The 12,977-nt window shown below is 37.9% G+C and overlaps 2 protein-coding genes across 3 annotated transcripts; both read right to left on the bottom strand.

The window, feature by feature from the left end:
* Positions 1-990: 990 nt before the first annotated feature.
* LOC102806458 (lipopolysaccharide-induced tumor necrosis factor-alpha factor homolog) lies at positions 991-3,347 on the bottom strand. Of its 2 annotated transcripts, none has more exons than XM_085492796.1 (4): positions 3,305-3,347; positions 2,425-2,756; positions 1,705-1,840; positions 991-1,142 (listed from the first exon to the last, which is right to left on the bottom strand). In XM_085492796.1, exons 2-4 carry the CDS (start codon positions 2,729-2,731, stop codon positions 1,031-1,033), a joined length of 555 nt encoding a protein of 184 aa, XP_085348922.1. In that variant the 5' UTR covers positions 2,732-2,756; positions 3,305-3,347; the 3' UTR covers positions 991-1,030. The 2 variants fall into 2 exon arrangements, with proteins under 2 accessions (XP_085348922.1, XP_006822659.1); XM_006822596.3 differs by lacking the exon at positions 3,305-3,347 and adding an exon at positions 3,107-3,279.
* A 3,747-nt stretch (positions 3,348-7,094) lies between these two features.
* Positions 7,095-11,806, bottom strand: LOC100368690 (LITAF domain-containing protein-like). Its single transcript, XM_006822588.2, has 4 exons — positions 11,680-11,806; positions 9,239-9,420; positions 7,923-8,070; positions 7,095-7,551 (listed from the first exon to the last, which is right to left on the bottom strand). The coding sequence occupies exons 2-4, from the start codon at positions 9,393-9,395 to the stop codon at positions 7,440-7,442; spliced, it is 417 nt and encodes a 138-aa protein (XP_006822651.1). The 5' UTR covers positions 9,396-9,420; positions 11,680-11,806; the 3' UTR covers positions 7,095-7,439.
* Between the last annotated feature and the right edge of the window lie 1,171 nt (positions 11,807-12,977).

Here is a 12,977-nt window from a genome sequence, read left to right as displayed (position 1 = left end):
GCTTTTCAATGTTTGACCTCAGACTAGTAACACAATTGTATTACTAGTATGAGGTTTGACAAAGCATGGAGATATATACCTCCATGGACAAAGTTACTAAAGACACGACGGGGACTATGACTTGACAATGATTTGTTTTTTTAGAAATTTCCTTCACGTAATCCCCTAAGCAAATATTGAAATTAAAAATATACGATCGTATTATCCAATATCTCAGCTATCTGTAAACACACACATATATATATTGTCATAGTAACATGCTTAGTAACCAAAACTATTACTTTCCCAAACATACCCACTGCAAACTAGTACACCTCCGTTGAGTCTGAATCTAAAGTTTTTGTGTGCCGTGTGAATATTTCAGTAAGCGTACGGGGGCGATGGTTTCCCAGTGTGCTATGTAAACCACAATGACATATAACTTACGAATCAATTATCTGCTAAAGGCTACTGTCTGCATGTACTTTATTTTATGCAACATGGGGGATAACTTCGAGCTAGGGTGCGGTTATCGGTCAGCTTGATAAACGCCAGCAACGACAAGTATGCCAAACGTATTTGTTTTTTTGTATCGTGGATTATTTGCTTTCACGCCGAGGTTGCTTTATTAGTGATGTTGGTGTGAATCTGCAGTTGACTCAAAGCATATATGCAAAGTAGAATTTGATACATAGAAAAAAAAGTGTCAACAAACAAACTCTCTGATTGGTCTTAAATCGTACGAATATGCAGTTGAGACAAAACATGTATGTAAGGCAGAATTTGATACGTCGAAAAAAAAAAACTGTCAACAAACAAGCATCTGATTGGTCTTAAATCGTACGAATCTGCAGTTGAGACAAAGCATGTATGTAAGGCAGAATTTGATACGTCAAAAAAAACTGTCAACAAACAAGCTCTCTGATTGGTCTGACTGTTAGGGATGGGTAGCCAGTCAAGCACAATCTTGTTAGTAACTTCACATTGACTCTGATAGCAACAAAATGATGATAGAAGACAACATCATTTAATGGTTGGAGTAGCTTTCTGTTTAGTTAAGACGATCATACTTCCCTAGTAACATATTGCAATTGGGACAGTGATGGTTGACGTCGTTGCATGCTGGTATGCAAAACGGTATCAAGCAACAGCCAAGCCAAGCCCTGTCAAATAAAACGAGTATACATGTATTATTATTAGGCAATTCTCAGCATCTTACAAGGTCTCGCGTGATTTGGCAAGTGAGTGTGTTAAAGGTCATACAGTATTCTACATTCTAAAGTAGGTAAATGCATCTAAACTGACGTTTGTTAGCAATAATAATAGTTTTAGCACGGAAACTGCCCCACGTGTCAGATAACCGTAGTTTAGTAGTTGTTTGTGTAAGGTTTGTGTAGATAATAATAAATTCACAGCCGCTAAAACTTATCGAGAAACATGCATCCTAAAAACATAGACCTTGGGGTATGTTGAAGCTTGTTCACAAAAAACAGAACAGAATTTATTAACAGAATTCCAGCTCAGATTTGACACCAAAAACAAGGAGCCTCTAAAAAAACGTTAACAACGTCGAATGACTTGAATGATCACAGTTGCGTACATCGCATGTAAAATACATTGTGTGTTTCCATGAAATGTGAACGCTCGTTGGACGACTTTAAAACGTCTGAACATATAGTATATATTGAAGTGAATCGACTGCTTCAGTGAGTAGACTTTACTCACCCGGCCATACATGTAATACCAGCAGCTACCCATGTTATCATACCGGGTTGGTACTCGATTTTAGTTACGATATTCTGACCACATGAACGACACTGCTGACAGACAGGATGATCACGGTACGCAATCGGCATCATACCTGTAAATAAAACACAACAATGAACAAAGCATATTGCCGCGACAGTTCCCCCGATAAAGCAGTAAAATAACGTTCGGGATCTACGTAGTATATAATGCAAATCCTAGTAATCTTATTGGTTCATCCATAGACCCTCTAACAGTTAGAGGGTCTATGGTTCATCGTAGTGCAAGCAGACTGAACGTTTGGCATCATGGCTGACAATCCTAAAATATGCTAACATCTCACCATGATGATAGTTGTACTCTGTATTTCTTGAAAGATTGCTAGGAATCTCAAAGAACAGTATTTTATTATTAAAGGGGGCAGTCGTCGTGCCGCGTCCTGTTCGATATGGGACTCATAGCGACGTATACAACGCGTGTAAAATACATTGTTTATTTACATGAAATTCGAACACGCGCTGCGCAACGACCACCGCGCTTTAACATGAATGAATGAATGTGGATAAAAGAAATGTCAACACTGTTCGCGGCCCTCTTTCACTATTCTATGTCACCGAGTCGAATCGTCGCAAGAAGGCGCGATTTATAGGAAATGCATATTCAAAGTGGGTCAATTAACTGTATTATTTGATGACTTACCTCCTCCAGGCTGTGTCCCTATGGCAGTTGCACATTGGGCTCGTCCAGAATATGGTGAACCACCGACTGTAAACGCTGAGTAAGGTGGAGGAGCAATTGGTGAATGGCCTCCACATGTGTACGGAGCGGTCTGAGCCGGGTATTGTGGTGGGCCAACTTCGGGTTCCGTGGACGTAGCTGTTAGTACCGGAACTTGTTGGGGATATCCTCCGAGTCCAGACTGAGTAAAGACATCCTGGGTCTGATATGGGTATGGCGGTGGAGGCCCGAGTGGAGCTGGTTGGTCGTCCTGTTTGAATTCTTCCATGTCTTGCTACGATTATTGGTGGTTTCTGGGAAAGAAATATACTTCGCAGTAATTACTGTGGAAAGTAAACAGATAATTCAGAACATTGAAAGCAGTAAAATATGGCGATATTATCATAATTTTCTGGTTTGTCTGATCCGTAAGTAAAGCTTATTCTTGCACTTAAAAGTGATTTTGATTTCTATCATTTATCCACAATCTCTTTAATAGTCTTTGATTTGTATATTCTGCCAATTATTTTGGGAGTTTTTGAAAATTATAACCCGGACAATGTAGCTTAAAAATGAAATCAGTTGTGAAGCGGATCAAAATATAATTGCGAAAATCGTGTTATTCCCGGACAATTTCGATGTCATAGTGGAAATGCTTCCCTACCTTGTGTTATTATATGAGTGGTCGGCGACTGACTAAGTATACCGACCCTACATTAGGTCCTTTTTATAATCCAAAAACGTTCTGATCGCCTTTTGATTCAGGTCCGGTATTTAGGCCGACATATTTGCTTGCTCCGACATCATAGTGGTCACACAACTTGGGATAACATTGAATTAGCACTGATGACTGTGCACATACCTGCAGACTGACTGGTCGAGTAGAATTGGTGGGTATGAAGAACTGTTACCAAAGATAGACGACGAACGTATTTTTTATAATATGGCGGCCCCGTTATACTCGTCCGCGCGTGCGTGTCATTAAGGCGGATATACGCGCGCCGCGCGTCATTGAAAGATAAAAACGCACTCTTGCGACAAAGCGGCTGTGTGGCACTGTGTCAATGTCACTGTGAGTGGTCAGAGGGGCTCGGATCCCTGTACCCACTGTACACCGTGCATATATTCGCGATAAGCATAACCCCAGAGCCGACCAATGGTTATCAAGTATCAATACTAAGTCAGTAACGAGTAAACAAGTTAAATATAAATCAATTCTAACAAAACGAAATTAAACTCACGCGCGCGAGCCTTATAGTCTAACAAACATACGATATCACTGAGTTGTATTACATGTCATAGACACTGATCAGCACACTGAACAAACAAACAACAGTATTGCCTACCTCACTCAATATACAAGGACGTTACTCTTTGATTGGCTGCAGGTTTCGTGTTATTCAACCCAGTATGTGATTGGTTATCATATTTAGTTCGATTCAGTGAACCATGGTATGCTTTCATTGACTCCCATGTGCGAAGCACAAAATGGGAGTCTTTGCAGTTAGTGTGTCTGTATGTGTGTGTGTATGTGTGTCCGACTGTTCCACTGCTATCTCAAGAACCATACATCGGTTTTTGATGAAACTTGGTGCATAGATGCTCTGGGCCAATGCGCAGATTTGATTAGGTTTTGGTAAAAATCCATGCTCGTTAATTACCTAATTTGCATGATAATTAGCTAATTTTTAGCTGTTCTATGACTGTTCCACTGATATCTAAAGAACCACTCATTGGATTTTGATGAAACTTGGTACATAGATGCTCTAAACATATGCGCAGATTTGATTAATTTTTGGTAAAATTCCGTGCATATTAATTACCTAATTTGCATGATAATTAGCTATTTTTTAGTGGTTCCATGACTGTTCCACTGATATCTAAACAACCACTCATTGGATTTTGATGAAACTTGGTACATAGATGCTCTGAACTAATGCTAGGTTTTGATTAGTTTTTGGTAATAATCCGTGGATACTAATTACCTAATTTGCATAATGATTAGTCAATTTTCGGTTTTTCCACTGATATCTCAAGTACTAATCATCACATTTCAATGAAACTTGGTACATAGATGTCATACGACACTGCACAGACCTGATAGTTTTTATGGTAATATCAGTACATATTAATTACCTAATTTGCATAATTAATTAATTTTCAGCATTTGATACAAGTAGTTAGCATTACATTTCAATGAAACTTGGTACTTACATACTCAAGGACTATGCAGAGATTGATTGTTTTCGATAAATATTTGTGCATATTAATCACCTAATTTGCATAATTAGTTAATTTTCAGCTTTTCCACGGGTATCTCAAGTACTAATCATCGCATTTCAATGAAACTTGGTACATAGATCCTTTAGGACTATGCAGAGACCTGATTAGTTTTAGGGTAAATAATTGTGCATATTAATTACCTAATTTGCATAATTAATTTTCAGCTTTTCTACTGATATCTAAAGTACTAATCATCACATTTCAATGAATCTAGAATTATGCAGACCCAATTAGTTTCCGGTAAATATTTGTGCATATTAATCACCTAATTTGCATAATTAACCAACTTTCACACTGATATCTCAGGTACTATACATCACATATCAATGAATGTACATGGATGCTGTAGGACAATAGACAGACCTGAATAATTGTGGGTTAAAATCTGTACATATTAATTACCTAATTTGCATAATTAACCAATTTTAAGCTTTCACACTGATATCTAAAGTACCGTAAAAACTCCAAAATTTCGACCGGTTTTAAATAATTGGTGTTAGATATGTGACGTGTTTTTAGAGTCAAAATTAAGGTGCATTTTCGGACGGTCGAATTTTTCAGAATAGAAATCAGCAAATGAAAAAATGGGGATGATAGACAGTGTGCTTCATTAGTTTTAAAAAATGCAATGTCCGCAATTGACGTAAACTTCCTCATGTTTCACGGTAAAGCAAAGGTCGTGGCCGAGTTGTAACTCAAAATCTAAACAAAGTCATCAATCAGTGAGTATTATGACAAGCAAAACAAAACATCAAGACGCGGAGAAGAGGTCAGCACAAAACTAATAGGTCAAAAGACAAAGCTGTCTCGCACTACCTAGAAAAACTTGCGAATGTTCGAAGTACAGGTACCCATTGGACAAAAGATGCATGGAAGTTTAGCAAACTATCTCACCGACCCAGTGCAATGTATCCGGTTAGAATCAAAGCTCACGTGTCCCTTATTTGAGGGACCAAATTCTGCCGTAAATTCGCCCTTGGATTAAAAAATAAAATGGGATTTAAGAAAATAAAATGGGACTTTTAAGGTGTATTTTGGCGTCATTTTTCGGACATTTCAATCAATCCTGCCAGCTAAAATAGAGTCTAAGTTTTACCGTAGTCATTGACGTTTGTCTATTCAAGAGTACACGTGTATGATTTTTATCGTGACTAGCGTGAGCGGGTAAGCTTCCTTTCGAGAATGAGCTGTTATCACTGTGAACAATGTTAAATTATTCTTCAGATGACCAGTTTATTTTTTAAAAACAACTAATTTTTTTATTTAAAAAAAATCATGCCGTTTTCGCATCAAAATCCAAGCCCAAATATCGTACTACAACATCAATCTCTTCCGCATTGCGTTCAATAACATTAACATATTTAAATAAGCTATGGTAATTTGAACACGTTGGCATCATCCAGCTTTTTGATTGGTTAATTAGCGATTTGACCTATTTGACCTAAGAGAACATGGCGGATATCCTACAGCATCAAACGTTTATACGAGACCGGAATCATTCGCTTACGATGAAACTAAGTTGACTTTTATTTGTATTTCATAACCATTCAACAAATTTATTTTGTGTACATTATTATAATCACTACTGAGTACAGTAATAATCAACAATTCAGAAACGCAGCATGCCGAGATTTTTGTGTTCGTTTTTATTTGAAACTTCGTTTATTTAGAATATATTTTCGTTACCAATAAAATAAAAATCTCTCAGTCAATCAGAAACCCGGATTCATGCCTTCGAGGAAGGTCCCGTTTGAACGCTCACATCGTGTGTTTTTTTCGTTTGGGGGGAAACTAAAACTGGTCGCAATTTTCGAATAAGAATGAGTCGGCAATTTTTAGTGGAGTCGACAATTTGGAGGTAAATAAAACGTCGAAACCCGGCAAATAAATAGGCGGGCGAATTTTTAGAGGGGTCGAAATTTTGGAGTTTTCACGGTACTAATTATTCCATTTCAATGAAACTTAGTACAAAGATGCTCTAGGACAATGTACAAACCTAATTAGTTTGGGGTAAAAATCTGTTCATATTAATTCCCTAATAAGCATAATAATTCATAATTTTTTGGTTCTAATCACATTTCAATTAAACTTGGAGACATAGATTTTCTGTTACATTGCGCAGACCTCATTAGTTTTACACTCAAATCTGGTCATATTAATTTTCTGATTTGCATAATTAGTTTTCAGCTAAGTAATTTCGAATTATATTTAATGTGTCTCCAATACTCTCAGCACATGGGAGTTCTTTCTAAGCTTTCTTTGATTTTAAGTTTAAGTTTAGCCATTGATACAGTGACGTGTGTGTGAGGGGGGGGGGGTCATACGGTATATTAATATGTGAAAATATAATAATACAATATCATATCATATCAGTGGTTTATGCTTGCTTTATAGAAATACAATTATGTAAATAGAAATCATTTGATATATATTTTCAATACAATTATATATATAAAACATCCGCTATATAAGTCACGTGAATCATTTCGATGGAGCACACTCATACGTGTTCAGTGTCCCATGACACGTTACGCCAAGGGACACGTAACAAATCTAAAGGTCGAATACTTATCGCAAATTTTGAAACGTTTATCAAGTATTTTAAGCAGTATAAGAATAATTGTTTATAGATGAATGCCACTCATATATAAGCTTAATTTGTAAAGAGATTTGTTGACGGCCACGTGTTGACGGCCACGTGTTGACAGCCACGTTTAATTCACACGATCGTATCGGCCTAAGTAGGTGGTGCAATTCGGACAGTGGTGGGTGACGTCCTGGAGAGCCGGGATGCAGAACGGAATCAAGCAACATCCCAACCAGCCTCTGAAAAAAAATAACACTGAATTTAGTTCATGCTGACGGATAAGGCTTATATAATATCATTGTAAATTGCGTCTTAATGTAAATGGGCTAGAACCTCTTTGTTTTGATGATATGTCCCCAATTCTAACCTACACCTCTGCAAACACACATCAGCAACATTGGTTTACCTCCACGGGGTGGCTTGTCTATATCAGTATTATTTTTAGCAGCAAACTTGTTTTGGGACCCCAACCACGCCATCAACGGCAGATATCAGTGGAGGCTTTAAGTTGGAGAATTAAGGCCAATCAGTTCTGCATGGATGATGACCACGGTCTATGAGTAATGGCGAAGCTTATGAAATAAAATTAGTGTAACCTAGTATGACCTACCCCACTATACAGATGAGTCCTGCAATGAGCCAGACCAACAAACCGAACTCGTAGTCCATTCTTGTGACAATGTGTTGATGACACGAGGGGCACTGCTGTTGAATTGGAACGTCACGGTATATAATCTGTCCAGAAATCAGGTTGGTAACTGTGTACAATGAAAGAATAATGGAAATGAATTCAAATGAAATTCAGACAATTCGCGGTAAACTGCTATGCTTGCAATGGAAATAGAATTCACCCATTCTGTAAGTCGTGCTTCGGCAAAGAGTTGTGAGAATTCAGTAAGACATAGATGAGTGTAAAAAATGACGTTCGAATTTGATTTGATTTGTTGGGCAGTCACTTCACATTTAGAATATAGTAACATTTCAAAAACACAATTTGTTGTACGGATGTACACATTATTGATTCTGTGAAGACCTTTCATACAACATATTTTCGTCCCAGTAGAGTTTTCTCGCCTGAGGGCGCGATTTAAAATGTAATGTACATGTATTGTAATGCAAAATGATAAAAATACATACTATGTATTACCATGGAGCTAAAAATACACCTCCAAAGACGATCAATATGAATCTAAACTCGAGCATTCTTGTGACAGTACGCCGTCACATCGACCTCCGCTGCGTGTTGGTCGATACTTTCGCGCGCTGTACTGTCTTCGTGCATACTTTGAGGTATTCTCGTAATAATCTCATGTTGTTCTACATGCGTCCGAAAGAATCACAGTAGAGCCGCAGTGGCAATGGGTGAATACTGTATGTATGAAACACTACAACACCAGTCACGGCGTATTCTTACTCATCACATGACCAACTAAACCTTCGAGCCTGAGCCCTGTCAATATGTTGCACATTTGTATTCAATCAATATTTCAATATATTAAGGCGGGAGAGTCGTCACCTGCGCATGCGTCAGATGGGTATAGCGTGTCATTGTTTACAAACAAGCATCTAACCATGAGCCTTTGCGTTTTTAGCGTGTGTTGTTATAGTCGCTTGCGACTCAATTCCCGTGTGTGCGCAGGTGACGACCCTCCCGCTTTAAAGCTGTGGGGCTTGACGCAAATGGACTTATTTTCCATTAAATAGTGTGACCATTCTCTTCCGTCATGGCTTCTACCGCTTGATCTATGTAACTGGTATTTTGAGAACCGTTTAGTGAGTGCAGCATGGCTAGCTACAATATATGAACAACGATCAATATAAACAATGGCGCGGATTGAGAACGTAATCGGTCAAAATGATCACGTGACAATGAACACCACAAATTGCCAATCTCAGCGTGGCCAGCAAATACTTTAGCGAACTCACCGACAGGTTGCGTGACCACAACAGTGCTGGTATGTGATTGGTTGGACTGTGAGTATACTTGTTGAGGATACGCGGCATGCTGCTGTGGGTATTCAGGCGATGCGGTGTTGTAAGGTGGTGGAGGCTGCTGCTCCGCGGATTTTGTTGGTTCGCCCATGCTGATCAATCACGAGAAGCCACTTCTGAAAAACATAATGTTATCAATTCATTACAATTCAGCGTGATTAATGTTGTTAATTCATTACACTTCGACGTGTGTTGTTCGTCGGATTATCTATAATGGCGTTATTTTTGTCAATGTTCATTCATTAAGCTTCATGAAATAAAATCGATTATTAAAACACGTATGGGAGGCCTTTTGTAAATGTCACTAGGCCGAGGGCAGGATAGCCTTTGTTGGCCATAAGTGTAGCTGCCACACTTGAAATAGCACGACTACGAGGTGTGATTAACGACTTATGCCACGACAATCCGACGAAAAAGCGAAATGAATGCACACGTCTCATTGCTGTCAGTGGAGAGGTATATTTGCATAAAGGCAGGAGATCCAATTCGGTGTATATCACGTGACGACGACGATTACATCTGCAAGCCATTCCAACTAAATAGAGTAGAGTTTATAGGTGCTGTATACCGGTACGAAGGTTGTGGTTCGAACCCAACTTTTTTCAATAGTTGGGAAAGAAGTGTTATTCACCTTCAAAATTTCAAACTTGACACCTGACCTGACTAATGCCTGATATTAACGAGTGTGTGAACTACCAATCTACTTGGTAAAAAATGGGTTATTTTTAATATACACATAATAAGTAAACTGTGGCGATTACTACTAAACCTGTGAAAACAACTGTGGCGATTACTACTAAACATGTGGAAACGACTGCGACGATTACTTATAAACATGTGAAAACAACAGTGGCGATTACTTATAAACATGTGAAAACTGTGACGATTACTTATAAACATGTGAAAACAACTGCGACGATTACTTATAAACATGTGAAAACAGCTGCGACCAATACTAATAAACATGTGAAAACAACTGCGACGATTACAAATAAACATGTGAAAACAACTTCGACGATTACTATTAAACATGTGAAAACAACTGCGACGATTACTAATCTGCACATGACAAAAACTGATATTAAATCTACATAGAGACAAAGACTATGTTTGGGGTTACATGAACAACTTGAATATACAGCCAGACCAAATGGTCACATGAGTGGTATAAACGTCATAAAAGCACAAAGTTATGAGTACCTCCCCTAAGGAGGTACTGACACACTAATCTCATATGTTTGCAGTGTTCGAACGGTTACCTGTAGCTAGCATAGTAATCCCGTACAGAATCAGTGCAAACCAAAATTCAATCGTGGAAATACGGGTGGATAAGCTTGGAAGAGAATATTGCTCTGGTAAACCTACCAGTATCGACCTTGGTGAACGACGGGGTTGGGTGGGGTAGGATCAAGTCGTTATATTCCCACAACGCCGATAAATTCAAATTTTATAGGTACAGTGTAAACTATACTTGTTTGCAGTCTGTTGCGATTCCGATGAACAATTCTTGAAAAATAAATATAAATTGCGCAAACAAGGGGTGAACTCAAAAGTCATGTAAACGGAAGTGGTAAGAGTGCACCGAACCTCAGAGCGAACATGTCATGCCCCACAGTCCCTCAACTGAGGAGCTGTGGCGTTTCATTGTGTCTGCCCCATGCCTGGATGACGTATGGCGACAGTTTTAAATTGTAAATGCAAACATTAATGCACTATTGTAAACATCGCGCAGTGTTTATCGGAACAACGACCGTAGTATTATTACTTTACACTCTGGATGGTCGTTTCGCACCGTTCAGGTGTTCCCAGTAGTATTCTGATCGCCTTTTTTTCCGAGCTACACGTGACGTCTCACGCAAACAGCGCACTGTTGTCGCGACGGCGGATTGGGTTATTACATATGATATACGTAAATACAATCCTGGGGCGGAGGTGGTGTGTCTCGGCTATATTGGTTCTGTGTGAGTTGAATGGTGTTTGTTAATGCCATTGAGTCACACCAATACATGATTTAATATCCAAGAGGTTAAAGTTCAAATGGACAAACAAATCACTGTAAATGTCACAGAAGAACGTTTACCATGCTTGAATTCCAATATGGTGAGTGTCTTTGCCTTGACAGTTTAAGAAATGACAAATAAATATCGTGCATTGAAACGCAAACACATAGCAACGGTGTAAATATTACCTCCATACAGCGACGAGGGGTTAGTTTATTACATCTGTTTACAGACCGGAATAGAAGTGTCTGAAAGTACTGGCGTGACGCAGTTCAATTTCTTCAAGGTACTGGGTCGTGAACGAAGTAAGTTTGTGGTGTCGGTGAATATGTCGTTATGCTAAACTAATCACAAACAAAAGCCGAAGCCACTTACCTCGAAGACCTGAAGAATATGTTGTTATGATTCTAAACCTAAGCGGCGAATTCGTTAATAAAAGTGTGTTTTGACGCCGACTAACTGGTACAGGTACTTAAACCGTTAACGCATGCGCAGTAAATGTAAAGGTTCAATGAATACCAAGGTGTAGTTACACTTAGTTGTTTTGTTTTGAATTGTAGTGAACCCCGGTAAACCAGGCTGCGTTTAACTCGCCGCTACAATGATATTGAGTTGCGCAAGAAAATCGAAATAACGAAAAATCTAAAATAACGAAATATCTAACGAAATCTAAAATAACGAAATATCTAAATCCTCTCCTAAATCCAAGTGTCTAAGGTACGAAGTTATTTCGAGGACAAAACTTCAATTCTATTTTGGAACCAAAGAAATTAGTTTGTAACAATCATAATTGTCCCTGTGGAATACGGATTGCTGGTTAAGTAAAGTTGTAAAATAAATATAAAAAAATATTATAAAATCACCTATACTTAAAGGGCGATCGCGTGTTCGAACTTCATGTAAACAAATAATGTTGTTTACACACTTTGTGTACGTCGCTGAGAACAGGAGGCGGTGCGACGACCACCGCTATTTAACAATATAAAACGACCCGAGTAAAGCAAGGAACAAGTAAGCAACTAACCATCGCGCTCCTAAGTACCTACCCGGCCCCGTTGCCAGGCATTCAGAGCGTTCTGTACAATGACCCTATTAAATCTCAAATGTGTATTGTAATATAAAACTTATATTACACCATGTACCAGCGACGTTTCAGTAATAATAATAATAATAATAATAATAATAATAATAATAATAATAATAATAATAATAATAATAATAATAATAATAATAATAATAATAATAATAATAATAAAAATAATAATAATAATAATAATAATAATAATAATAATAATAATAATAATAATAATAATAATAATAATAATAATAATAATAATAATAATAATAATAATAATAATAATGAATTGTTCACACGTGGCCAACATTATCTCATAGATGATGTACAGAAATTATTTATTTTTTTTTCTTCAAATATATTCTCCGAATCATGGAGCTTGTGTATAGTACCACTTCATAACTCAGGATCCAAATCAACCCAAACTCCTATTGGCATAGCTATGTCCAGTTATCCAGGGAAACTATTACTGAACGTGAGACTAACTGCATAGAAGAGAATAGCATTCTCTAGTCCCTAATTTGATTTCAGAAAAAAAGCGCCGCACCACAGATTATGAAAAGGATTGTTGATAAATCTCTGTACCACAGTCAACATA

This window comes from Saccoglossus kowalevskii, chromosome 18 (genome assembly GCF_978046115.1).
Source record: "Saccoglossus kowalevskii chromosome 18, keSacKowa6.1, whole genome shotgun sequence".
Classification (NCBI taxonomy): Eukaryota; Metazoa; Hemichordata; class Enteropneusta; family Harrimaniidae; genus Saccoglossus; species Saccoglossus kowalevskii.
This window is presented reverse-complemented; position numbering and strand designations above follow the sequence as displayed.

Excerpts from the sequence above, each read along its gene's own strand:
- LOC102806458 (XM_085492796.1), bottom strand. The coding sequence starts at position 2,731 with ATGGAAGAATTCAAACAGGACGACCAACCAGCTCCACTCGGGCCTCCA. Across the intron at positions 1,841-2,424 it reads AGGGACACAGCCTGGAGGAG|GTATGATGCCGATTGCGTAC; the intron begins GTAAGTCATCAA and ends TTTTATTTACAG. Across the intron at positions 1,143-1,704 it reads GGTATTACATGTATGGCCGG|GGCTTGGCTTGGCTGTTGCT; the intron begins GTGAGTAAAGTC and ends TTTATTTGACAG.
- LOC100368690 (XM_006822588.2), bottom strand. The coding sequence starts at position 9,395 with ATGGGCGAACCAACAAAATCCGCGGAGCAGCAGCCTCCACCACCTTAC. Across the intron at positions 8,071-9,238 it reads TGTGGTCACGCAACCTGTCG|TTACCAACCTGATTTCTGGA; the intron begins GTGAGTTCGCTA and ends CATTGTACACAG. Across the intron at positions 7,552-7,922 it reads GGACTCATCTGTATAGTGGG|AGGCTGGTTGGGATGTTGCT; the intron begins GTAGGTCATACT and ends ATTTTTTTTCAG.